Source organism: Antedon mediterranea, chromosome 9 (genome assembly GCF_964355755.1).
Source record: "Antedon mediterranea chromosome 9, ecAntMedi1.1, whole genome shotgun sequence".
Taxonomy (NCBI): Eukaryota; Metazoa; Echinodermata; class Crinoidea; order Comatulida; family Antedonidae; genus Antedon; species Antedon mediterranea.
The window spans coordinates 12,106,717-12,132,346 of record NC_092678.1 but is presented as its reverse complement, the minus strand read 5'-3'; the positions used below and the strand labels follow the sequence as shown (position 1 = coordinate 12,132,346).

Sequence of the window (25,630 nt, the reverse complement as noted above, 5' to 3'; positions counted from 1 at the left end):
TTTTATATTAATTATTTATACGTAATTCTCCTTTTTATGGACCAGAGAGATTCCGAAATAAAAGATTGAATGAATAATCATAACATTCACAATTGATTAAATTGTGTGTAAAAGTAAGCTAGTATTATACTTTCGTAGATAAAATAAATATTTTTCTTCAACTTCCCCACTCTAATCCGCGCCATTGAACTACGTTTGTCAAATAAAATAAAACATTTTTTTATCATTATCATTATAAATTCTGACGAGTTTTCTTTATGAAAAAAATAATAATAATAATGTATAAAATGGTGATTAAATCATAAAAAATGATATCCAATTGAAAAACTTTCTTAGGAAGCTAATAGTTTTGACAGTTGATTTAAACAGAACTACGCCACCAATGGTTTTTTTTTAAAATGGGTGGTGACTGTTGTTTTTTCCCACAAACCAGAAAAAGTAGTTGGAGCTGGTGACAAAATTGTTTATTTTCGTCAGACAAGAAGACGTGCATTCCGGGTACTCTTACGTATTCTACTTTAAATCTTTGTAAGCCTAGTTTAAAAAATAGGTGTATTATAGCTTGAATATTACTACTACTACTAGCCTAGGCCTAGGCCTAGGCCTAGGCCTAGGCCCTAGCCTATCCTACCTAGCTAGGCCGCGACCAGGCCTAGCTAGGCCTAGCTAGGCCTAGGCCTAGTAGGTAGGCTAGGGCCTTTTACGGGCCTAGAGTTAGGCCTAACTTACGTACGCCTATCTAGGCCTAGTGTAGGCTAGTACTAGGCTAGCCCCACCAGCCACTGGCTTGGTAGGACTTGGTTGGTATAAATACTACTATCCTAGCTAGCCAGGCTAGATAGGGGTTAGCCTAGGCTACAGTAGTACAGGGGTGGCGCCAGGATCTTCCCGACGCGGGGGCTACATTCCCCGACGAGGGGGCTGTGCGAGCATCACTAGGCTGGGGGCCAGGGGGCCGCCAAGAGCCCCCGGTGGGGGTCCAGGGGCGAAGCTCCCGGAAGCAACGCGTTCTAGCGTCATTTGAGGTCATTTGAATTAGATTTAGGGTAGCCATTTTTTCCATTTTTTATAATGCATAAATAAGATACTGCATGCAAAAAAACGATGCGCGATGACTGTTTTAATCCATATTTTTCAATTTAAAAAATAAAAGTTCAAAGAAAATTTAGAAAAATAGAGTTGGAGGTCCCGGAAATTGGACTTATTATACTTCAAAACATGAAACAAAATATATAAGTCCCTATCAAGGTTGTGACTGAGCTAAGAAATGTTTGAAAAATAGAGATGTTACGTCCCGGAAAATGCACTTCTTGTACTTCGAAATATGACCAGCTTTATTGTTGGGGCTGAACTAAGAAACTGTTTAAAACTAGAGCTGCAGGTCTTCAAAAAATTGCATTTTATACTTCGGAAACATCAGGCCTAGAGGCTTAAAAAACGCAAGCGTAGACCTTTTTCAATCGGGGAAATAAGTTTATTCCTCCCAAGTGTATGCGTGCGTACCATCTGGACTTCCGAGTGGTGAGAAATTCATGACATACAGGACATTGAAAATGTAATAACTTAGCTATAATAAGATGTTGGCTAAGCGAAAATGGCATGTTTTTTTGTTTAGTAATGGATGAAAATTTATTTTAGGTGCCCCACGGTACAGAATGTTACTTGTAAATTTAAAAAATTGGTGAACATACGAACAATTAACATAATTCGTTTTTGCTGTAGTGTTACGTGTAGCGTACGTCGACGCAGTACACGACGTAACCGTCAGTAAACTTCGCCTGGAAAATAACTACAGTACACATTTTGGTCCCTGGATGGAACTTGATATCACGCGTGTCGACCCAACGTTGAACGATTCGTACAAAGGGATACCGCCAGACAAGTGCGAACCTAGCTATTGTTTAATAGTAAGTTAGATCGCTGGCAATAATGAATGCATATAAAGTGCATAATATCACTCTGACGTACTCTCACGGTCAATGAAACGTCGCGGTTTTCTAGGCGCTGAAGCTAGCTACGAAGTGAACGCGAACGCTTTTTACTGTATATTATATTCCCCGACAAAAATTACCCGTGTTCCCTTCGGTAACCGTCAGTAAACTTCGCCTGGAAAATAACTACATTACACATTTTGGTCCCTGGATGGAACTTGATATCACGCGTGTCGACCCAACGTTGAACGATTCGTACAAAGGGATACCGCCAGACAAGTGCGAACCTAGCTATAATGTTTAGTAGTAAGTTAGATCGCTGGCAATAAATGAATGCATAAAAGTGCATAATAGCCCTCTGACGTACTCACGGTCAATGGAACGTCGTGGTTTTCTAGGCGCTGAAGCTATATGAAGTGAACGCGAACGTTTTTTACTGTATATTATATTCCCCGACAAAAAGTACCCGTGTTCCCCGACGGGGGGGCTAGGCTCCCCGACGAGGGGGCTAGAGCCCCCGTAGCCCCCCCGCTGGCGCCACCACTGCTAGGCTAGCCTACTAGCTAGAGGCCTAGGCTACATCATACATAATAATGATAGTGACACTGACAGCAAATATATTTTCGATGATTTGGTAGCACAAGTGTGAAAAACGACTGGGTGAAACTAGTAGCGGCAAAATATACTGGATGCTAAGCTCATCGCTACAGGGGTCCTGCTTTTGAATCAATAAAAACTAGTTTCCAGTGTTGTTATCGCAAACCCTGTTGCAAACGGTCCCCTTCGTCGGGAACCTGATGAACCAGTACAAATATTGCGCCCTCTCTTATGTGGCCCTTTTCCTGTCGTCTTGGTAATTCAAGTCCATAATATTTTTCAGTAAAACAGTAGCACAAGTGCCGCATGTCTTGTACAGTACAGTACAGTAAAAATAAAGCCCATGTATGTATTTTGATCTTTTTCAGACATTTAGTATCCACTATGAGATAAAAAGTGAATGATAATGGCAGACGAGATAGATTTAGCTACTCGGCCCGGATTGACCCTAACCCTTGATGATCTTGCTAGTATTGTTGAGAGGAATGGCCAAGGCGAGGCTGTCGCATTTATCAAGGAAAAGTTTGGAAATCAGAAGGAACTCTTGAGGCTCTTGCAGACACATGAGGATGATGGTAAATTGATGCATTATTAGTGAAAAAAGGTTCATCTGGATCTGTTACACTCAATATTTTATATGGTTTTCTTTTGTGATAATCCAAATAAACATGAACTCACAAGACTAAGCTGAGTTGATCAACCAGCAAAAGCTAGAGAATGAAACAAGTTTTTTGTTTCATTCAAATTATTTGTTGGATCATCAAAAAAGAAAATCCTATTATAAAATATTGATGCATTTTGTTTCAATGAATTATAAATTTACTAAAAAAAATTATACAAACAAATTGATGACAAAAATCCTTTATAATATAACTCTAACTTTTCAACTCAAACATTCAAAGATCTAGAATCTGTTCTAATGTATTTAATATGTGCAATTAACTTTTAATTTTTTTTTTGTATATTTAGTTGAAAACATACCAAATGAAAAGAAATAACAAATTGTTGTATAATAAATTAATAAAAGCTAACCATGTTTGTCGTATCAAACTTGGTTACCAATGGCACTTCCTAATAGACTTGTTAAGGAGTAGAATAACAATAAAGTTATAAGCAGAAATGTAATCAATTTATTTCCTTGTGATTCAGTGCTGTTAATGTTATCATATTTCCAGGCACTATGTTTTTAACAATAACAGTAACCTGACACAATTGTACAATGGCACAAAAGAAGTGTATTCAATAAAGTATTTTAGATTTCAATGTATCTAGCTTAGACTGTAGAGACTTGTTTTTGGTCTCAAATTGTAATAATATACAACTTCATATTAGTTCTAATGGAACATTTTCCGCCAAAATGACCGGAAATGCCATATCTGACCGTTGACCCTAATTAATCGGAAGTGTTGTATCTCCATAACCAGTGGACGTAGACACTTCATTTTGATCTTAGATTGTTCACAACATACTACTTTCTGTTTACTCTACTGAAATATTTTCCAAAATAATAACCGGAAATGCAATTATTGACCTTTGACCCTAATTAAGTGGCACAAAAGAAGTGTATTCAATAAAGTATTTTAGATTTCAATGTATCTAAGCTTTACAAACTTACCCTAACTAGGACTACTGTACCCATGCTAACTCTAACCAGAACCTAGAGAGTACAGTAGATTGTCTATTCGATAATTGTGTGTAGCTGCTAGCTTTGTCCAGGGTAAAGGTGATAAGTGTATGTGTCTAGTGAGTCCAGTGAGTTTATGTATCAAGTGAGTAGGGATCCAGTGTATTGGTGTTTAATGAGTGTTTTTGTCTATTGAGTAGGGATCCAGGGTAAAGGTGTTTAGTAATAGGTGTCCAGAGTATAGATGTCTAGTGAGTTTATAGGTATCAAGTGAGTTGTGCATATGTGATAGCTGTCTATGGAATTGTCTTGTCCTACCTAGTGTGTACAGTAGTTGTCCAGAAGTCAATTGTCAATGTGTAATTGAATATTTCCAAGGCATTGCATAGTAAAATAAAACATCTATTTACTATCATCAGTACTATATCTAACAAGAGTAAACAAACACTTCTAACCGATTGATAGTGATATCATTGTCTATGTTAAACTGTTTCATTATCATCAGTTCAAATCTACTTTTACAAGTACTACTAATACTATACAATCAAGTAAACTGTGATAAAAACCTAATGTACTTAACTTGTGTGTATGTTTTATTTACATATTGATTTAAAGACTGATAGTAAACCAATCATAACATAATTTTGAGCTTTGATTCAAGTTACTGTAGTTCCCCTAATTGCCCGGTAAATGATTTTTCTGCTACTAAATTAAAATATATATTACATTTAATCATAATAATAACCATTTAACGTTATAGAAGTCCAGGGTTGGAAGAGTCTATAAATTGATAGAATTTGCAGCATAAAATTAACCAGCAGTCAAAAATACCCCGCAAAATTTACCGGTGGTCAGCATACTTTTTTTGCTCAGAATAAATTTCTGACTGTTTGGATTGCTTGTGTGCGTCATGAGAAGGTACGAAAGGCCACTACACACTGTGTTCATGGAAAACCCTGTCATATGGGTTGTTGATTTGTCCATAATTATTGCATTTTGCCGGTGGAGATTCCCCATCATCATTTAAGTATTTCCGTAGTACCCTATTTATCTTCATTTCCCGTAATATTGGGTCGAATATCTGTGGTAATTATGGACGTTCCGAACTTTGAAATTACGGTGTTTAATTTAATACTATAGCATTATTTCAGAATAAAACAATTTAACGTTTTGCTCAATATATTTAGAGCAGCAGCTTCATATTTTTTAAATTATTAATTGATAATAATAATTAATTTATTATAATTGCTAGAATTTATTACCTTACCACCAGTAATGTCTTTGTCGGGGAATTCCTCTGGCGTTCACATTGAATGCAAAAAAAATGGTTCTAGGACACCTACCCCCTAGACAGTTACCCCCGGATGTTTACCACCCGGACAACTACCCCCTTAGGACAACTACTCCCCGGACAACTACCCCCTTAGGACAACTACCCCCTTAGGATAACAACCCCCCGGGTAACTACCCCGGGTAACTACCCCCCGGTCAACTACCCCCCGTTCAACTACACAATACACAATACAAATGACAAATTTGAGACAAAAATTAATTCTTTTAAGACCACCAGTGGTTATCGAAGCATTGTCCTGACGCAAAAATTATTATTATTATTAGCGAACCCAGTCTTTTAGTTTACAGTAAATACAGGGAGTACTATATAATACGTTCGACTATCCTATGATCATGTGTGACAATCTTCAGTTTATACCAGGCTATATTTATGTTCAATCTTTTACTTTTGTTTACAATAATGAATAGTAATTCGTCAAAGTAACGAATTAAAATATAGTTATTAATTCCTATTATACGCTGTTGCAGAGTCAGGTTGTTGAATGGTCTGGGTGGTAGTTGTCCGTCCGGGGGTAGTTGTTCTAAAGGGATAGTTTTCTGGGTGGTAGTTGTCCAGGGGTTAGTTGTCCTACGGTGGTAGTTGTCCTAAAAGATTATTTGCCCTCGGAGTATTGTCCAGGTCCAGGAGGTAGTTGTCCTACGGGGAGTATTGTGTCAGAGGCAGTTGTCCGCGGGGTAATTACCCGGGGTGGGGGGGGGGGGGGGTAATTCTCCGGGGGTAATTGTTCCTAGGGGGTAATTGTCCAGGGGTTAGTTGTCCTACGGAGGTAGTTGTCCTAAAAGATTATTTGTCCTCGGAGTATTGTCCAGGAAGTAGTTGTCCTACGGGGAGTATTGTGTCAGAGGTAGTTGTCCGCGGGGTAATTACCCGGTGGGGGGGGGGGGGTAATTGTCCGGGGGTAATTGTCCGGTGGGTAGTTGTCCAGGGGGGTAGTTGTCCTAAGGGGGTAGTTGTCCTAAGGGTGTAGTTGTCCTAAGGGTGTAGTTGTCCGGGGGGTAGTTGTCCTAAAGGGGTAGTTGTCCTAAGGGGGTAGTGGTCCAGGTGGTGGTTGTCCGGGGGTAGTTTTCCGGCGGGTAAATGTCCAGGGGGTGAATATCCGGATACGAAAAAAAATGTATCTTATTGTTAGTAGTCGCATGTGTTTTACTGGCGGAAAAAATAGGCGGGATACGATGGTATTGCTGTTTGGTACTGTAGCCCAAACTAGAGGTGCGGGATACGATGGTATTGCTGTTTGCTACTGTAGCCCAAACTAGAGGTGTCATACGATGGTATTGCTGTTTGCTACTGTAGCCCAAACTAGAGGTGTCATACGATGGTATTGCTGTTTGCTACTGTAGCCCAAACTAGAGGTGTCATACGATGGTATTTCTGTTTGCTACTGTAGCCCAAACTAGAGGTGTCATACGATGGTATTTCTGTTTGCTACTGTAGCCCAAACTAGAGGTGTCATACGATGGTATTGCTGTTTGCTACTGTAGCCCAAACTAGAGGTGTCATACGATGGTATTGCTGTTTGCTACTGTAGCCCAAACTAGAGGTGTCATACGATGGTATTGCTGTTTGCTACTGTAGCCCAAACTAGAGGTGTCATACGATGGTATTGCTGTTTGCTACTGTAGCCCAAACTAGAGGTGTCGTACGATGGTATTGCTGTTTGCTACAGCCCAAACTAGAGGTGTCATACGATGGTATTGCTGTTTGCTACTGTAGCCCAAACTAGAGGTGTCATACGATGGTATTGCTGTTTGCTACTGTAGCCCAAACTAGAGGTGTCATACGATGGTATTGCTGTTTGCTACAGCCCAAACTAGAGGTGTCATACGATGGTATTTCTGTTTGCTACTGTAGCCCAAACTAGAGGTGTCATACAATGGTATTGCTGTTTGCTACTGTAGCCCAAACTAGAGGTGTCATACGATGGTATTGCTGTTTGCTACTGTAGCCCAAACTAGAGGTGTCATACGATGGTATTGCTGTTTGCTACAGCCCAAACTAGAGGTGTCGTACGATGGTATTTCTGTTTGCTACTGTAGCCCAAACTAGAGGTGTCATACGATGGTATTGCTGTTTGCTACAGCCCAAACTAGAGGTGTCATACGATGGTATTGCTGTTTGGTACTGTAGCCCAAACTAGAGGTGTCATACGATGGTATTGCTGTTTGCTACTGTAGCCCAAACTAGAGGTGTCATACGATGGTATTGCTGTTTGCTACAGCCCAAACTAGAGGTGTCATACGATGGTATTGCTGTTTGCTACTGTAGCCCAAACTAGAGGTGTCGTACGATGGTATTGCTGTTTGCTACAGCCCAAACTAGAGGTGTCATACGATGGTATTTCTGTTTGCTACTGTAGCCCAAACTAGAGGTGTCATACGATGGTATTGCTGTTTGCTACTGTAGCCCAAATAGTCCAGTCAATCTACCGATAGACCCAAAACAAATTGCAATAGTTTCCGAACCTTTTTTATTTGATTCTATATGTTCCTGGAAGAAACATTTCCAAAATCTACCAAAATCGGTTCAGTGGAACATACTTTTTTAAGGGGTCAAGAGGTCATGAGGGTCAAATTATATATTTGTATATCTCGGAACCGCTTGGCCGAACTTGGTAATTTTGGTGTCAAACAATTCAGAAGACCCATATTTATATTCACTCTAATGAAAGTTTTTTATCAAAAATGACCAGAATCCATGTTTTTGACCTTTGACCTATTATTTTGGCATATTCATATCTCGGTAACCACTGGGCGTAAACAAGCGTTTTTGGTGTCAAAATACCCAGAAGGTCTATGTTTATATTCACTCTAATGAAAACGTTTTGTGTATTATGACCAGACGACATCATTTTGACCTTTGACATATATTCATTATTTTATATTATTTCACTAATTAAATTTTTTGTATCTCGGTGACCAATAGTCGTAACTTCGTAATTTTTGTGTTAATCAATTCAGAAGACCCTTATTTATATTCACTCTAATAAAACTTTTTACAAAAAAATGACCGGAAACTACTCTTTTGACCTTTGACCTATTATATTGGTATATTCATATCTTTGTAACCAATGGGCGTAGATGAGCATTTTTTGTGTCAAAATATTCAAAAGGTCTATGTTTATATTCACTCTAATGAAAAAGTCATCGTTTTGACCGTTAACATATATTCTTTATTTCATATCTCACTAAATTTATTTTTTGTATCTCGGTGACCAATAAGCGTAACTTTTGTGTTAAACAATTCAGAAGAACCATATTTATTTACTCTAATGAAACTATTTTTACAGAAAATGACCGGAAGCTTTCAACTATTATATTTATATATTTGTATCTTTGTGAACTATGGGTTTAGATGAGCATTTTTTGTGTCAAACAACTCAGAAGGATATCCACTCTAATAAAAAATGTCTGTGTATATAGTCAATGTGAAAGTAATTATTTTGACCTTTGATGTCTATCCAGAAAACGTTTAGTAATTGGGGCAATATATTGGTGTTATATTTCTTCATAGATCAGCACCCAAGATAACATTTAACTATTCATTATTCTGTTTATATTTACTCTAAAAACACACAAAACAGAAAAATATCCAAATAGGCCTGGTTGAGAATATTTACCAATTGTCTGATTTTACAAACCCATTGTTGAATCTTCAGAATCGGTATATTCATTATCATCTATTGAAATGTTTGCGCATACACCTCGACACTCACTACATGCCATGGAGCAATCTAATCCATTGTTCCTACAGCTGCATTTCATATTATAGCAGCCTGTTTTGCATTTGCATCTTATGATTTGTAGGAGCGATTGTGGTGCTGCGGGGTTGTCCGTCAAATATGGTATCATTCTGCCTTGGCTGATCTTCCATCCATATTTATCTGGAGGTACATTTTCTTCATTTCCAAGCCAAACTTGAACTTGTTGGTACACCCTTGGACTATGATACTTTGCCGCTGATGCCGTTGGGGGTAAAGAACGTGGATGAACTGCTTTAGTACTGCATGTAGTTTTTTCATGAAATTTACGAAACCTCAATTCATCTAGGTTTTCATTATCGCTGCTACCATACAAAGACAAAATGGCGTTATTACCCGCTGCAATTACCTCCTGTCTGTTTGCCTATACAAGTCATAAACACTTTGGCTTGTTCAGAAAAGAAACAGTCACTTCTTACTTTAGTTACTGCTTTGATTTTCCCAATACCAAAAAATCGCGATGTCGTGTCACATCCAAGGAACGCGTGACAAAATAGGATATATTTACAAACATCACTGCCAAGGTCAAGTCTTGTTGCCGCAATGTTCCAACATCGTTGCACCTTTTTAGTTTCTTTCCTTTGGTTTGGCTTGAACCATACATTATGTTTGGTGTGACCACCATGGTGGATAAGGAGGACCAGGATATCTGTATCATCTGCGATGACAACCGTGCCTATTTGTTCTGCACATGACAGAGCCATCTTCGACACAAGATAGTCAGCGTCAGCTTCTGCGTGGTGAACAGTACAACCTTCTTTTTCAAGACTATTTCCCAAAATCTTAATGAATCTTTGTTTGTTTTGAACGTTTGACAGAAATTCTTCTTTTTTGGTTTGTAAGGTCATAGATTTGTCAAAGTGTACAGCTACACCACCACCACCACTTCTCCTTGTATGTGTACAGTCTTTTGTACTTAGTGAGTTATCGTACCCATCAAAAACAACAATGGGTTTTCCATATTTGTGAGAAACATATTTAGTGTATACTCTCATAATGTCACCCCTGAAGCCCCTCTTGTCCATGGAATTTTATGAAGTAGTGCTCCTCCATCTAAGACGTACTGAATTTGATCAGGAGGTTCTGGAGCAACCTCGATTGCTGTTGACCACAAACTATCAGCTAAACTAGCTTTATTTGCAGACCTCATCATATCTGGTGATTCAAACAATCTAAATATATCTGATACATTATCGCATCTTGTGCCGGCAGTTACAAGTCGTTGAAATAGAAGTAAAGGATCTACATTGACCACATCATCTTTTATCTTCAATGCGCTTTTAGAGTTCATTGTAATGGATTGGCTCTTTTTCCGAAATGTGTAGTCGGCGACCTTTTGGTTTGTCATTGATTGCACAATTTGTTGACCTACACAGGGCCGTAGCCAGGATCTGTCAAGGGGGGGTTCGGACACTAAGTATTTGGGTCACTGTCCCACTGTCACTGTGTTTCCCTTGTGGCCCGGGCAACAGCCTTAATTAATTTCATACTAAATGTTGTTTCTGCCACTAAATTGAAATTGAGTTCCATTTCATCGTATACCATCCGGACACGGAACTTGATAGGCTTAGTCATAAAGTAGTTACAGAGTTGCAGGGCATTTTATCATTGTTGAATGTTTTGATATTAGCCTAATTGTTAAAACGACCTTCACAACCAAAATATTTCTTTGTAATAAAATCTATTTTAAATGGAACGCTACAAAAATAATCCTCTGCTTTATCAGAGCATGCATACCTAATAACCAGACAAGAACGTGTCTTTATTACATTTTACTATCAATCTATTTTCATGTCACGCAATCCATTTTTCAACAATATAGTAGTATAATAACATTTTGATTGAATAGTGAGGGATTAGTTACAGTTTGAATTTGAATAAACCATTGGTAATTTACTGAAAATCCAAAATGAACTTGTGTTATAATACAAAAAAAATTATTCAATCAAAGAAACGCTCTACTTTACACATGAGAAATAGATGTCGGTCGATAAACTTCTGACGACGACTAAAACAACGACAATCAGCTAAATGTTAGTAATTTTATTTCATCTCTGGCTTGTTACATTTTTCATGACACATTACCGGACTTCCCCCTCCTCTCGCAATGAACGACAGTACAGATCCTCCCTATCTAGGCTCGTGTATGTAGCATACTACTACGTTATTCACAAATTACGTACGCATAGCAGTGTTACTAGAACCATCACAGATTACCTCTAATGGATCAATCATTCACACATGATTTAAAAAATTCATCGACAAACGAAATATAGCCTATATTCATTCCTTTTAAATATTAGGCATATTGCCAAGGCTAATAATCGATTTGTCCATAATTATTGCGTTTTGCCGGGGGTTTTCCATAATCTAAGGCCAATTTTTAGGCCAAATCATAATTGTGCGTATAGTGTTGTATTTCCGATGCCTGTAGTACCCTATTTATCTTCATTTCCGTACGTTCGTCGTAAATAGGCCGAATTTCCTTAGTAATTTATAGACGTTCCAAAATTTGAACCGTGTTATACCGGTAACAGAGCAAAGTTTGCTTCTTTCTGCAAATTTCCTATCATTATTTTCTTTGTTTTATTTGGAGTGTGGTTTAAAACAACACTTTTGTAAAGTTTATAGTGGATAAATGAAAATGAATTTTTGGAAAATGTGGTTTTAACATCTGACTTTATTTAGCATTTTTAAATGAATTAAAATTCCAAATTATACAATTTAACCTTTTGCTCAATATATTTATAGCAACTGCTTCATATTTTTTGTACAACTTTTTAAAATTATTAATTGATAATTAATTTACATTAATTGAGTACAGTTATTAGAATGTATTACCGTACCAAAAGTACCTTAATCGGAGACTTCCCCGTGACGTTTGCATTGAACGAAAAAAAAATTATCATAAATTTACGTGCGAGAGTACTATTTGCGGCCATCTAGGGGTGTCATTTAACAATTTGCTTGCTCAAATACTCAGTGTCTACAGCCCTGGAGTCTTTGGGCAACCCTCTTAAAATAGTCCTGCGACCGCCCCTGATAGCTCTATCTATATTTATTTACAGCAATTTGTTGAGGAAACTAAATATATCAATGTAAATAGGTGGTATTGATACAGTTGAGTAGGCCTACGTATCGGCTGGTGGTCTAGAAAAAAATAATCGAATGCCATAGGCCTAATGTAAACTACAGTACATGATACCATAGATATTATAGTGTAATATATTAAATTCACTATAATCCTCTATGATGATGATACACTATACTTCATAGCCACACATAAATATTGTAGGTAACCGCAGCGTTCCATTTTTTGATGTACGTCGGAAGGCTATATACTTTATGCATGCTGACTGCCAGTGATCGAAACAATAGGTACGCGGTTGTCTAGCGGTGTTCTTTGTACGATTCGTTCGTGCCCAAGCTCGCGTCAATATCATGTTACATCCTGGGACCAAAAATTCGTATTATTTTTCATGTGAAAATCGGCAACCAATTCATTTGTTTAACAATAAGGTATGAGTTATTCACGAACGAGTTTACAAATTTTTCAATTTACAAACAACCTTTTGTATTGTGGGGCACGTATTTGGAGGATTTTCAGAGATGAGGGTGTGGTGAGGTATTGTGGATGTCGGGGATAGGGGTTCGCAGTCGGTTAAGGGGGGGGGGGGGTCGCTGTAAAGGGGGGTTATAAAAACCCCCCTGGCTACGGGCCTGCTACATGCTTGGCATTGTCACAGTCTACATTGATATGTGCCGTCACTCCAGTTGCAATGTTTGTCAGTGATTTTGTACTGTCTGTATTGAATGGATTTCGCTGTGTCAGATACCTTGATATGTCTTGTACATCACTGAGGTCCTTCATCTTTCTGGCATATGTTGTTTCTTTATGTTGTTCACTGGTAGTATACAACACGTTAGTGAACTCTTGCATTGAATGATTGATCTTGGCACAGACTGGAGTTGAAAGGACCCAGACAAGTCTTTGAATTTCTGTTAATCCTCGCCCTGTTGTTAGACCTCCTCTTGTTTTTATGCTACGCATAAGACACTGTTCTATGGCAAGATCAGTTGATATTCCAGCCCAACGTCTGTCAGATCGCCGCACTTATTATTTGGTCAAATTTAAAATGTTATACTCGAGACCCGGGATTTATTCATGACACGACTAGAAAATGTTAACGGTCAAAATAATGATTTTCGGTTATATTGTACATTTGCATTTGTTTTCATTAGAGTAAATATAAACAAATATACTGGTATAATAGGTCAAAGGTCAAAAACATAGTTTCTATCCATTTTTTTAAAAACTATTTCATTAGGCCTATAGTGAATATAAATATGAGTCTTCTGAATCTTTTGACACAAAATTGACGAAGTTGTGCTTAGTGGTTACTGAGATATAAAAAATGTAGTTACTGAGAAATCTAAAATAATGAATATGTGTCAAAGGTCAAAATAATGACTTCCGGTCATTTTACACGAATCTTTTCCATTAGAACTAATATAAACATTGACCTTCTGAGTAGTTTGACGCAAATAACGCTCATCTACGCCCACTGGTTACTAAGATACGAATATACGAAAATATACAATAAAATAGGTCAAAGGTCAAAAACATGCTTTCCTGTAATTTTTGGTAAAAAGGTTTCATTAGAGTACATATAAATATGGGTCTTCTGAATAGTTTGACACCAAAATTAACATGCTACGCCTAGTAGTTTTCAAAATAGAAAAATGTGTAATTTGACCCCTATGACCTTAAAACCCCTTAAAAAGTATGTTCCACTGAACCGATTTTGGTAGATTTTGGAAATGATCTTCCCAGATGCTTATAGAATCAAATAAAAAAGGTTTGGAAACTATTGCAATTTGTTTTGGGTTACGCCCTTTTTTGTCATAGATTGACTGGACTAAAACTAGAGGTGTCATACGATGGTATTGCTGTTTGCTACAGCCCAAACTAGAGGTGTCGTACGATGGTATTTCTGTTTGCTACTGTAGCCCAAACTAGAGGTGTCATACGATGGTATTGCTGTTTGCTACAGCCCAAACTAGAGGTGTCATACGATGGTATTGCTGTTTGGTACTGTAGCCCAAACTAGAGGTGTCATACGATGGTATTGCTGTTTGCTACTGTAACCCAAACTAGAGGTGTCATACGATGGTATTGCTGTTTGCTACAGCCCAAACTAGAGGTGTCATACGATGGTATTGCTGTTTGCTACTGTAGCCCAAACTAGAGGTGTCATACGATGGTATTGCTGTTTGCTACTGTAGCCCAAACTAGAGGTGTCGTACGATGGTATTGCTGTTTGCTACTGTAGCCCAAACTAGAGGTGTCGTACGATGGTATTGCTGTTTGCTACTGTAGCCCAAACTAGAGGTGTCGTACGATGGTATTGCTGTTTGCTACAGCCCAAACTAGAGGTGTCATACGATGGTATTTCTGTTTGCTACTGTAGCCCAAACTAGAGGTGTCATACGATGGTATTGCTGTTTGCTACTGTAGCCCAAACTAGAGGTGTCATACGATGGTATTTCTGTTTGCTACTGTAGCCCAAACTAGAGGTGTCATACGATGGTATTGCTGTTTGCTACTGTAGCCCAAACTAGAGGTGTCATACGATGGTATTGCTGTTTGCTACTGTAGCCCAAACTAGAGGTGTCATACGATGGTATTGCTGTTTGCTACTGTAGCCCAAACTAGAGGTGTCATTTATTGTATAAAACCATTAAAACAAATTAGTCACATTATTAATTTGTAAAGAAAAATGTTATCAAATAAAATATTATGATCAGGGATAGGCCAAGCAAGGAAATCAGCTAACCACAAAGTCATAAAAACAGTTTGTTTTGTTTATTTAATTTCACTTTTATGGTAAAAGGTCATAGTACAGTACTACTTACTACTACACAAGAACGTAATCATGAATTGGTAGAAGGTCATAGTACAGTACTACTCAAGAACATAATCATGAATTGGTAGAAGGTCATAGTACAGCTACAGTACTACACACAAGAACGTAATCATGAATTAAAAAGTACAAATTCAAAAAATTTTGACATGATAATTTTAAGATGTTTTATTTAATATTGTATTCCTGAACAGGACACAAAATGTGACCTTAATTATGAATCATTTCCAGTGAATTGCTAATAATCTAATTTACATAAAAATAGTCCTTACTGTTTATATTATTGTATTGGTGGCAGCTGGACTGATCCATTATACAATAGTAATCCATCATCTTTTTAACTGTTTGGTAAACTTGTGTCGTCTTTCTAAATTAAAAATAGAAAAATTAAAAAATAATAACCCCTTGATAAATTCTGTAGTTCACTATGTCGGTCGGTCTGTCGGTCATGTTAAAAATTTGATTAAAAGATGGGTCTCGTAATAGTTCAAATCTAGTTAAAATTTAGAATTTAAAAAATTAAAATAATAATAATAATACAGCTTGTATTCAATTCAAGATCAAATACAAAATAAAAGGCCATGATATGACTAATAATAATCATGTTACCATGATCTAAAATTTTGAGAATGGGTTGTGGAACCTTCCTTGGATTTGCATTTGTTCATTATTGAGGTTGTGACGTAAAATCAAAATTAAATATAAAACTAAATATTTAACTGCCATTGCCTTCAAACCTGTTGTTGCATGGTGCACCAATTGGTAATAGAGACCATAATACTGTTTTTTGGTCCCCGAGCGGCCTTAAATTAATTGGTAGTATTAGGAAAAGTATTGTTAGACCTATGCCTAAGCATCGTATGTTTAAATTTGGGAGGTGGATAACTGGCCAATCTTGGGTTGAAGTCCTAGAAGCTAAGTCATCCCAAGCTAAGGCTGATTTATGTTATCATACAGTCAATAGCGCTATTAACACTTTCCACTAAAAACTTCTAAAATGCATACTAATGACAAACCTTGGATGACCCCAGAAATTAAGATTCTCATTAAAAAGCGACAAGTAGCCTTCTGCCAAAACAAAACGTACCTGTTGCGCTTCCTTAGAAACAAAATCATTTTCTCTATCAATAATCAGCAAAAAATCCTTTTATCAAGACCACTTTTCAAATTTAAAAAAGAATGATCCATCCAATTGGCATAAAAGAATCCAAATTATGAGCAATAAATTGCAATCCCATCCTAACATTTCAGTTCCTGGAGTCCCCCAAAGTGACCACTTTGAAATTTCTAAGGCAATCAATCAGAGTTTTGCCTCAATCTCACATAATTGCCGCCTAATTGAACGCCATAAGCTTCCAGCCTACCTTCCAACCATACATCCCCACCAGATTCAAATTTGGGAAATGTTCACAGTCTTATCCAAAATTAATGCCAGAAAAGCCCAGGACCCGATGGACTTCCTAGAAAATTGATTAAAGAATTTGCATGCGAATTTAGTATCCCTGTTACTAGTATTCTTAATGCATCCCTTGCCCAAGGTTCCATTCCTTAAGTGTGGAAAGACGCCACTATTACCCCTATCCCTAAATTGAAAGCTGCTTTTGTTTCTAATCTTCGCCCTATATCCCTCACGTCGATTCTAGCAAAAGTCTGTGAGGAGTTTTTTTGTAAATGAGTCTGTAACGATATCTTCCCCCGAATTGATCATCATAAATTAGGTGGAATTAAGGGATCTTCAACAACTCACTGTCTGGTTGAGATGTTGGATACTCTTTATAAAGGCTCTGACAAACCAAACACAGTCGGTACGTTAGTAGCGACTGACTTCACCAAGGCTTTTGATTCCGTCAATCATACGCTTGCAATCCAAAACCTTTTTGATCTTGGTGTTCGAAATGAAATATTACCCTGGTTAGTTGACTTTCTTTCCAACGGACGCCAAAGAGTTCGTTACCATTCAGAACTCTCTGAATGGGTAACGCGCGGCTCTCTTGTGGCGTCCCTCAGGGCACTAAGCTTGGACCAATTATTTTTAACATTATAATTAACGATGCTGCCGTAAACGCCCAATCATCTAAATTTAAGTATGTTAACAATGTTAGCCTTGTTGAGGTCCGTTGTGCTAGCGATCCCACCTCTGTTGATTCTGACGTTTGTGATCTAGACAATTGGGCTACTCAATCCATCAAAATGTAAAGCCTTGCAAGTTTGTTTTGAAAAACACCCTCCCGATCCTCCAAACTTAGTTATAGGTGGTAAAGTGCTGGATTTTGTGCATGAAATAAAAATTCTCGGTATCCCTATTCAAGCAAATTTAAGATGGGATACTCTTGTTAGAAATATGATTTCTTATAGTAGCCGTAGATTATGCTTGCGTGGCATAGTTGTATTAACTATAAAACAGTCTCTCATGATTGAGCAAATTCAAAAAGAGCGCTTCGGTTTATATTGGGACCTAAGTACGAAACATATCTTAACGCCCTTAAAAGTACTAATCTTCAGACGCTTGATACGAGAAGAATTAAATTATGTAAAGAATTTGCACATCGATGTGTCCGTTCCAATTCCTTCAAAGAGTGGTTTCCTATTAATTCTTGTTCTGACAAATGATTCTTGTCTTATTGGTCGTCATCTCTCCTCGCGTGCAGGAGTGCTTTTTTTGGTAAATTTTCTATTTTGTATATTTTTTTGTACCTTTATATTTTTATATTTTTAGTCTTATAGATTTTTTGTCTTTTTGATTAGTACATTATCGTGTTAATATTGTTTAATTTAGCCTTGTGCTGCGATTACGATATATTGAATAAATTGAATAAAAAATAAAAATCAAGATTGAATTCTAAATTTATCAAAGAAATGTTCTTTGATAACTAATTAATATAAAATGGCTTCGACTTCTGAATTAACTTGTGTTGACAGTGCCCTAATTCTTCTTGATGATGATGTTGCCATCACTACTGAAAAGATAAATACACTTGTATTTGTAAGGCTCATGAAGGAGCTTTAGTCAGGGACCTGATCCGCAATGTAGGCAGTGCGTCAGCAGCACCTGCTGTAGCCGCTAGTGGAGTAAGTGCCGGTGATGCCCCTGCAAAAGAAACGAAAGAAGAAGCCAAGAAAGAAGAGGAATCTGATGATGACATGTGATTTGGTCTCTTCGACTAAGTTGGTTGCCAAGAAGAAACATCTGTTTACTGAAATTTACCCAGAAAGGTCATATTTCATGCTTGAGAGACCCCAGTCAAAATTTTAATGTTATTCCGGTTATCTCATGTGACGACGAGACCCCTGTTGCTGGTTAACTACAGTGGAATAGCCAGTTTTATACACTATTTTCCTTGTGCAACCATACATATTGACAACTAATGATGAATAATGGTATTAAATCCAGCCGATTAATTTGATTTTTTTTTTTGATTTTTTTATTATGTACAGAGGCTACATCCAAAAATCATCTTTTTAAGGTCAACTTGTCACTCAAGTTCTCGTTATTTTGTGTTTTAATCATCTTGTGTTCTAATTTGAAAAATCCAGCAATGTTAGTAGGTTTTTTACACAGCTGGTTTATCTCAAATTTTCTACCCAGGAGGAGTGGCACACGACCATTACATTACATGTGCGAACAAGCAACGGAGATCTCATATCATATTTGTTTGTTTTTTCCCATATAGGAAATAGTATTAAAACAATAATAAAGAAATAAAACTGTAAACCGAAACTATAATAGCTCAAGGCTTATTAAGTAAAGGTACTGTATCACAACAACATATTTGATCTGGTATTCATTTTCCTATGTCCCAGATTTTTATCCATGTTCTCTCTCTCTTCGACCCCCTCCCCTATTTTTTCTATCAAATGTCAACTTTACAGGCTAAACTCAATGTTATTTTGTATTCCTATATTACTGTATCTATATATAAATTTACGTAAAGGCAAAATTCGGTAAATCGTGCGTTATTTCTAGAATGTTTACTCGATGGTATATAAAGTTGGTTCGTACTTTCGATACTGATTTTAACCACCTGATGTAACCCTGTTTACTAATTAAATTGAGTTCGATAATTAGTTATTGACAATTAAAACGAATTTAGGTTCAACGATTTGCCCCAAATAGGGGTGTTTTTCGATCGTGGTATACACTGTCTGATGGATGTCCATCTTGAAAAATACCCACAGACAATAATACGAGGATGCTTCGCATTTTCCTATCTCCTCCTACGATAATTGTTTTTAATGGCTGAAAACCGGTTGAACAGCTCGAGTACAGCATCATAATGTTGAAGACAGGCCGATTTTCTTTAAAAAATACTATTTTGATAGATTTAATATACGTTTATACAAATGTATTGATTTGCGATGAATGGAACATTCCAATCTTTGTTCCACAAGTGTCTATTCCCTCAGGCGTCGTAAAGGCAAGTACTGTATACTCATAACAGAAATTCGATCCATTCTGTGCTGCAGAGGTTGGATATAGATTTTCTTAAACGGATAATGAGCTAGCGTTTTCAGTCGCCGTATATTTATGTACAAATCTTTATTATTGCAGTTAAACCACCCACATCATTACCCTTCCCTCACTGGCATGAGTAGCATTGTAAAGCCAGTAGAGGATAGGCCTACAGTGCATCACAAACCAACTTAAGTATGAATTAGCTCTAAGAAACAATTGAAAACCATTAGGCCTACTAATTAAGTTGAGTTAGATAATTTAATATTTGTTGACGATTAAATCGAATTTGTGATTTTCCCTGAATAGAGGTGGTTTTCACAAATTGTTTTACATTATATAAACATATACACGTCGTAGTGATGTACCGTTACACGTACTGTACTTTTCAATCGACTAGGACGGTGATAGTTTCAACAAAGTATTACATCGCAATGTTTTACTGTGTTTAGTGGTATATTATTTGTAAAACATGAAAACAATTAATATTTCATTACTAAATGGATAAAGAATATATTTAAAAATTGTTCCTCTTTGCAGCCATCCTCTTCCCCATACCTCAACCCTAATGTTACATATAAAACACAAATTAAGTTTGTTTTAATTTGACTTAAACAATTGTCTCATTTTGTGACAAGTTTCTCTTTCGGAAGTAATTCCCAGGGTGCTAATTTTAGTACATAAATCACAGTGTCTATTTATTCGTTCCTGTAAACGACATGTATTATTGTCCTGCGGTACGTACATTTGAAATCGCCAGTTTTTTAACGCTGAAATTAGTATGTATTCGAGAACCATCTGTGGGCACGACCTAGATGGTCGCGAGCGTACCATCTAGTTTATACAGTTTATTTTAATATTTATAATTAAAGTTGAATATATATAAGGATAGAATTTTATTTTGATCGTATTATTATTTTAAGGCTGTTTTCTGCAGCCAAAAATTAATCGATAAAAATCAGATAATTATCAGATAAATAAACCTTCAACCTGAAGGACGAGTTGCGTTGGGTAAAAAATTAACCGATAATTTTGTATGGCTGCGGAAATGCAGGATGATTCCGAGAATCACATTGTGTGAGTGAATCATGTAGGCTCCGAGTGCACATGAAGTAAATCTGACTTTTTTTTTTAAATAGTAATTTTTAATTTCATGTTCATTTTGTTTGCATTATTTTCATTGTGGATTATAATAAATCCTAAAGAAAAATTTTTAATTAAAATTAATAAAAAATTGTTTAATCTTCTTATAGGAATTAGCCATCTTGTAGAAGAAGAAGTGTTGAAACGTCAAGAACTATATGGGAATAACTCCCTGTATGAGGTAGAGGAAGCGGGTGTCCATGGCAGCTTATGGAATATCATCAAGTCACAGCTGCTAAAGGAGTTGCGTCTCGTGTTGATTATGGTCCTTGCGGTTGTCTCTTTTGGTTTGTCTTTTGCTGAAAGTGATGTCATTAAATGTAAGTATAATTAACAAACTATAATTTAAAACTTTATACCTTTTTAAAAAATCTACAATAAGTGAATAATCATATAAATATTAAAAAAAGAATATTCACAGCAAGATCCTCAATTAAAATGTGGGGACTGGAATGGTGTCTGAGAATGAGATGCAAAGTGGATTGGCAATAATGTACTTCTGCACCTACTGATAATGATTATCCTTAGGATCAGGGTCATGTTCACAGAAGCTTAACCTACTGTAAACCCTAAGATAGCCTTAAAAGTGTAAAAGTGCATTAGCATTAAAATGAAAAATACAGCAAATTGAATATGGATATGGATTTGAAATTAAATTTCTCACTTATGATTTTAAAAAAATGTATTTATTTAACAAATATATACAGGTACAGTACTGCATATTCTTTTTTTTGGTTCTGAATGCATCCTTGATGGTATTACATTTTATTTTTCTCTCAGAATCTGTATTTACTAGTCCGTGCGAAAAAATATGATTATTTCAGAGGATCTCGAATGTTGTATATTACACCTCAAAGTAATGTTGATAAAGGGATATATTTTTAACAAACCAGAGCTACAGTAATAATACACATATCGAGCTACCAAAGTGCTTAAGGGGCTTGTGGAAAACCTTTTAAAAAAATACAGTATAGTACCTCAAAATGAATGTACAACTATTCCAAACTATTATCCTGATGTAGGATTATGAAATCCTTTAATAATCAAATACATTTTACTTTACAGTTTCCTTGTATTTAGAATTGGAAGAACGCAAGAGGGCTGGCTGGGTCGGAGCAATTTGTTTATGCTTACTCGCCATCTTCATCTTTATGTTTCAAGTTGTCAGCAATTATTTTCTTGAAGAACAGTATGCCATAACCCAAAGGAAGCGCAAACTATTTTCAATGGCGCAGGTTTACACTATACGTGGAAGCGCTGGAGCGTATCAGCCAAGAGACGAGATTGTTGTTGGTGATATTATTTATGTTAAATGTGGTATGTACTACTACTATGAATGCATTAAATTTACACAAATAAATTGTAAACAATATTACTGTATGATAAGTATAGTCCCACCTTGCTTAAAAATGTACCAATGCCTTGTGTGTGAGTTTAGCCCAGTAGGTATGATGATGCTCAAGTATCGGGTTGTATTCGGTATTGGAAAATATTATGCTCCTCTGGTAGCTGAAGAAGTTTGAATTAGAACATATTTAAACCCATGGCAGCACCAGCGGTCTAGGGGCTGATGGCCCCGAACTTTCTGGCGTTTTAGAGCATTTTAGGCATACAGAAATCTTGCGGTAAATTTCCTAAAGTGGTCACTAATGAATACAATTTTTGTACATGATCTAAATATAACTTCAAAAATCCAAAGGATAAATTGTAGCATAGAATATATGCAAACCGCGAACAAATACCCCTTTCACACCAAAACCCCGGAGTGTCTCCGGAGACACCCCGGGGTTTATGACCATTCAAAACGTCGAGAAACTCCGGAGATACCCCTTTCACACCAACCTAGCAACACCGGGGTTTATAAAATAAAATTGTAAATGTCGCCCTCTATTTTGTTTGTTTACATAGCGACGATCATTAGAATAATTTTAATTAACAATATTTTTAATTTAATAATTACTTTCAAAAGTCTCAGAAGTAATATAATGTTTTATTGATACTACTAATTATTTTTTAAACCCGCTATATATTTTGTACAAATATTTAAAGTATTTTGAAATAAAACTAAAGCAATGAGTGATCGTGTGAGGATGACCTTTTGACCCGAAACACTCCGGAGTTTGATGTTGGTACCTTTCACACCAAAACACCGGGGTGTCCCCGCAGTTCGCTCTCCGGAGAATGTTCAGCTGTTCAACCCCGCAGTTTTAAACTCCGGAGTTGCTTGATTTTATCTTTCACACCAAACAGCGGGACGTCAAATCCGGGGTGTCTCCGGAGTTTTGCTTTTGGTGTGAAAGGGGTAATAGTAAAACGTACCCCACACACGGACTGGCCAAGCGGTAGACGTTTTACTATAATATTGAAGAGTTTGTTAAAATATATTTTTTCCCTCAGAATTTGAGGAGGGTGGGGAGTGATTAAGAATTAAAAACTGTTTATGCTTATTCAATGTTTAAGCTTTAAAGAAAATGACTGCATTGTTTAGAGACTGGAACTTGTAGTTAACAATTGTTGAAAATTGAACTTAGTCAGGCTGACTAAATACAAACTGTTGTTTTCAGGGAGTACAGTTCCAGCTGATGGACTAATTATCTATAGTAGTAACGTAAAAGTGAATGAATACCGTGTGACAAGACGTGATTCCGTGGTTGACAAATCAGCAGATGGAGATGCTATCTTACTCAAAGGTATATCATTAATATTTATGTTTAATCTTAAAAGTAACCCCAGACTACCAGCGCAACTATTTTAACATTTTGTGATATTGTCCCCCTGAAAAAATGTTTGTTTGGATTTTTTTTTTTTATTTGCCACTTTAATGTCACATAATAGTTATTCACTTCAACCAAAAAATGGACCCCAAAAACAAAATATTTACTTAAGTGAAAAAAACTAATTTAAAGCAAAAAATTGTCAAATTGGCTGCCAGCTAATTGGTTTTGGTTAAATTTAACAATTTATTTTGTCATTTTATAAGTGAAAACATTATTTTTTCCTGATTTACTTTGGTGAAACTACAAAATCTAAAATCTGATTTTATTAATCTTTCATTTTTTCATGTTTTTGGAGGACAATACATCTTTAACTAATTATTGCTACAAAGGTTAGCATCATTAATATCATCGTTTATTTTGAAAAGAAATTAACATATGATTGCAGTATTTGTATTTTTACTTCTTTTTAATACAGTTCATTAAACTCAATACTTTTTTTCTTTACTAAAAATGACATTGACAAGAATTTGTTTCGGCCAATAAGCTTCAACTCAATATCAGTAAATGTATGTATACTTATTGCTTATTGGCCAAAATGTCTGCATGTGACTCAACGTGTGTTGTGGGATATTTCTATAATACTGTAAACATGACATTTAGCATGAAAATTGGGTAATTTTTAAACATTTTGGTATTTATTTAAAGTAAACATTTCAGGGTGTACAATTTCATTTCTCTGTATTTTTATGTTTAACATTTTTTATTCACATGGGAAATCTTATTACGAACAGTCATTCAATGTTCATTTTAAATTTCATCTATTTCTACATTATTATTTAAACCATTGACATTGTATGTTAATTGATGTAGTGAAGCACTTCTAATGATTTAAAGATTTTGTACTTGAGTTAAACTGTCCTCTCTGAGCTTCAGATAAATAAACATGTTTAGTGAGACACAAAACCGATGTGCATACATTGCACATAAGACTTACAATATTGGGTGCATTTGATTTGAGAATGTTCTGTTTTGTACTACATTGTGTACTGTATTGTATGTACATTATTTACTGTTATGTACTACATTGTGTACTGTATTGTATGTACATTATTTACTGTTATGTACTACATTGTGTACTGTACTGTATGTACATTATTTTCTGTTATGTACTACATTGTGTACTGTATTGTATGTACATTATTTTCTGTTATGTACTACATTGTGTACTGTATTGTATGTACATTATTTACTGTTATGTACTACATTGTGTACTGTATTGTATGTACATTATTTACTGTTATGTACTACATTGTGTACTGTATTGTATGTACATTATTTTCTGTTATGTACTACATTGTGTACTGTATTGTATGTACATTATTTACTGTTATGTACTACATTGTGTACTGTATTGTATGTACATTATTTACTGTTTTGTACTACATTGTGTACTGTACTGTATGTACATTATTTTCTGTTATGTACTACATTGTGTACTGTATTGTATGTACATTATTTACTGTTATGTACTACATTGTGTACTGTACTGTATGTACATTATTTACTGTTATGTACTACATTGTGTACTGTATTGTATGTACATTATTTACTGTTATGTACTACATTGTGTACTGTACTGTATGTACATTATTTACTGTTATGTACTACATTGTGTACTGTACTGTATGTACATTATTTTCTGTTATGTACTACATTGTGTACTGTACTGTATGTACATTATTTACTGTTATGTACTACATTGTGTACTGTATTGTATGTACATTATTTACTGTTTAGTGTTAGGTATGTACATTAAAGCCGATTTTCCACTAGGAAAATGTGTTCGTGCATATCGAAGAGCATGCATATCCATGTTTCTATCTTCCAAATCTGTATTCATGCACGCATATTAACCTGATGGTTTCAGATTGGCTTAGTGGAAGGTTGGCTTTAGTAGTACATACTGAATGCTTACCATTCAAATAGAACAAGTATGCTAATTCTGAACACTGTATTCAAGAAAGCAACCCATGTTACCCTAAATCTTCTAATAGTAACATACACACAATAGTAACCCCCTTCTAATAGTAAACCACCTTCTAATAGTAACCCACCTTCTAATAGTAACCCACC

At 36.1% G+C, this 25,630-nt stretch overlaps 1 protein-coding gene across 4 annotated transcripts in view; it reads left to right on the top strand.

Moving 5' to 3' along the window:
- Nucleotides 1-410: 410 nt before the first annotated feature.
- The window catches only part of LOC140058843 (plasma membrane calcium-transporting ATPase 3-like), a 44,397-nt gene continuing 19,177 nt past the window's right edge, over nt 411-25,630 (top strand). For 3 of the 4 annotated variants that reach the window (XM_072104601.1, XM_072104599.1, XM_072104603.1), the window contains exons 1-5: nt 459-528; nt 2,897-3,103; nt 20,891-21,100; nt 21,846-22,097; nt 23,345-23,470. In XM_072104601.1, the coding sequence (XP_071960702.1) occupies nt 2,929-3,103; nt 20,891-21,100; nt 21,846-22,097; nt 23,345-23,470 (763 nt within the window). In that variant the 5' untranslated portion in view covers nt 459-528; nt 2,897-2,928. Of the gene's footprint in view, nt 529-2,896; nt 3,104-20,890; nt 21,101-21,845; nt 22,098-23,344; nt 23,471-25,630 lie in introns of all 4 variants that reach the window. The other variant, XM_072104600.1, reaches the window with a different exon arrangement.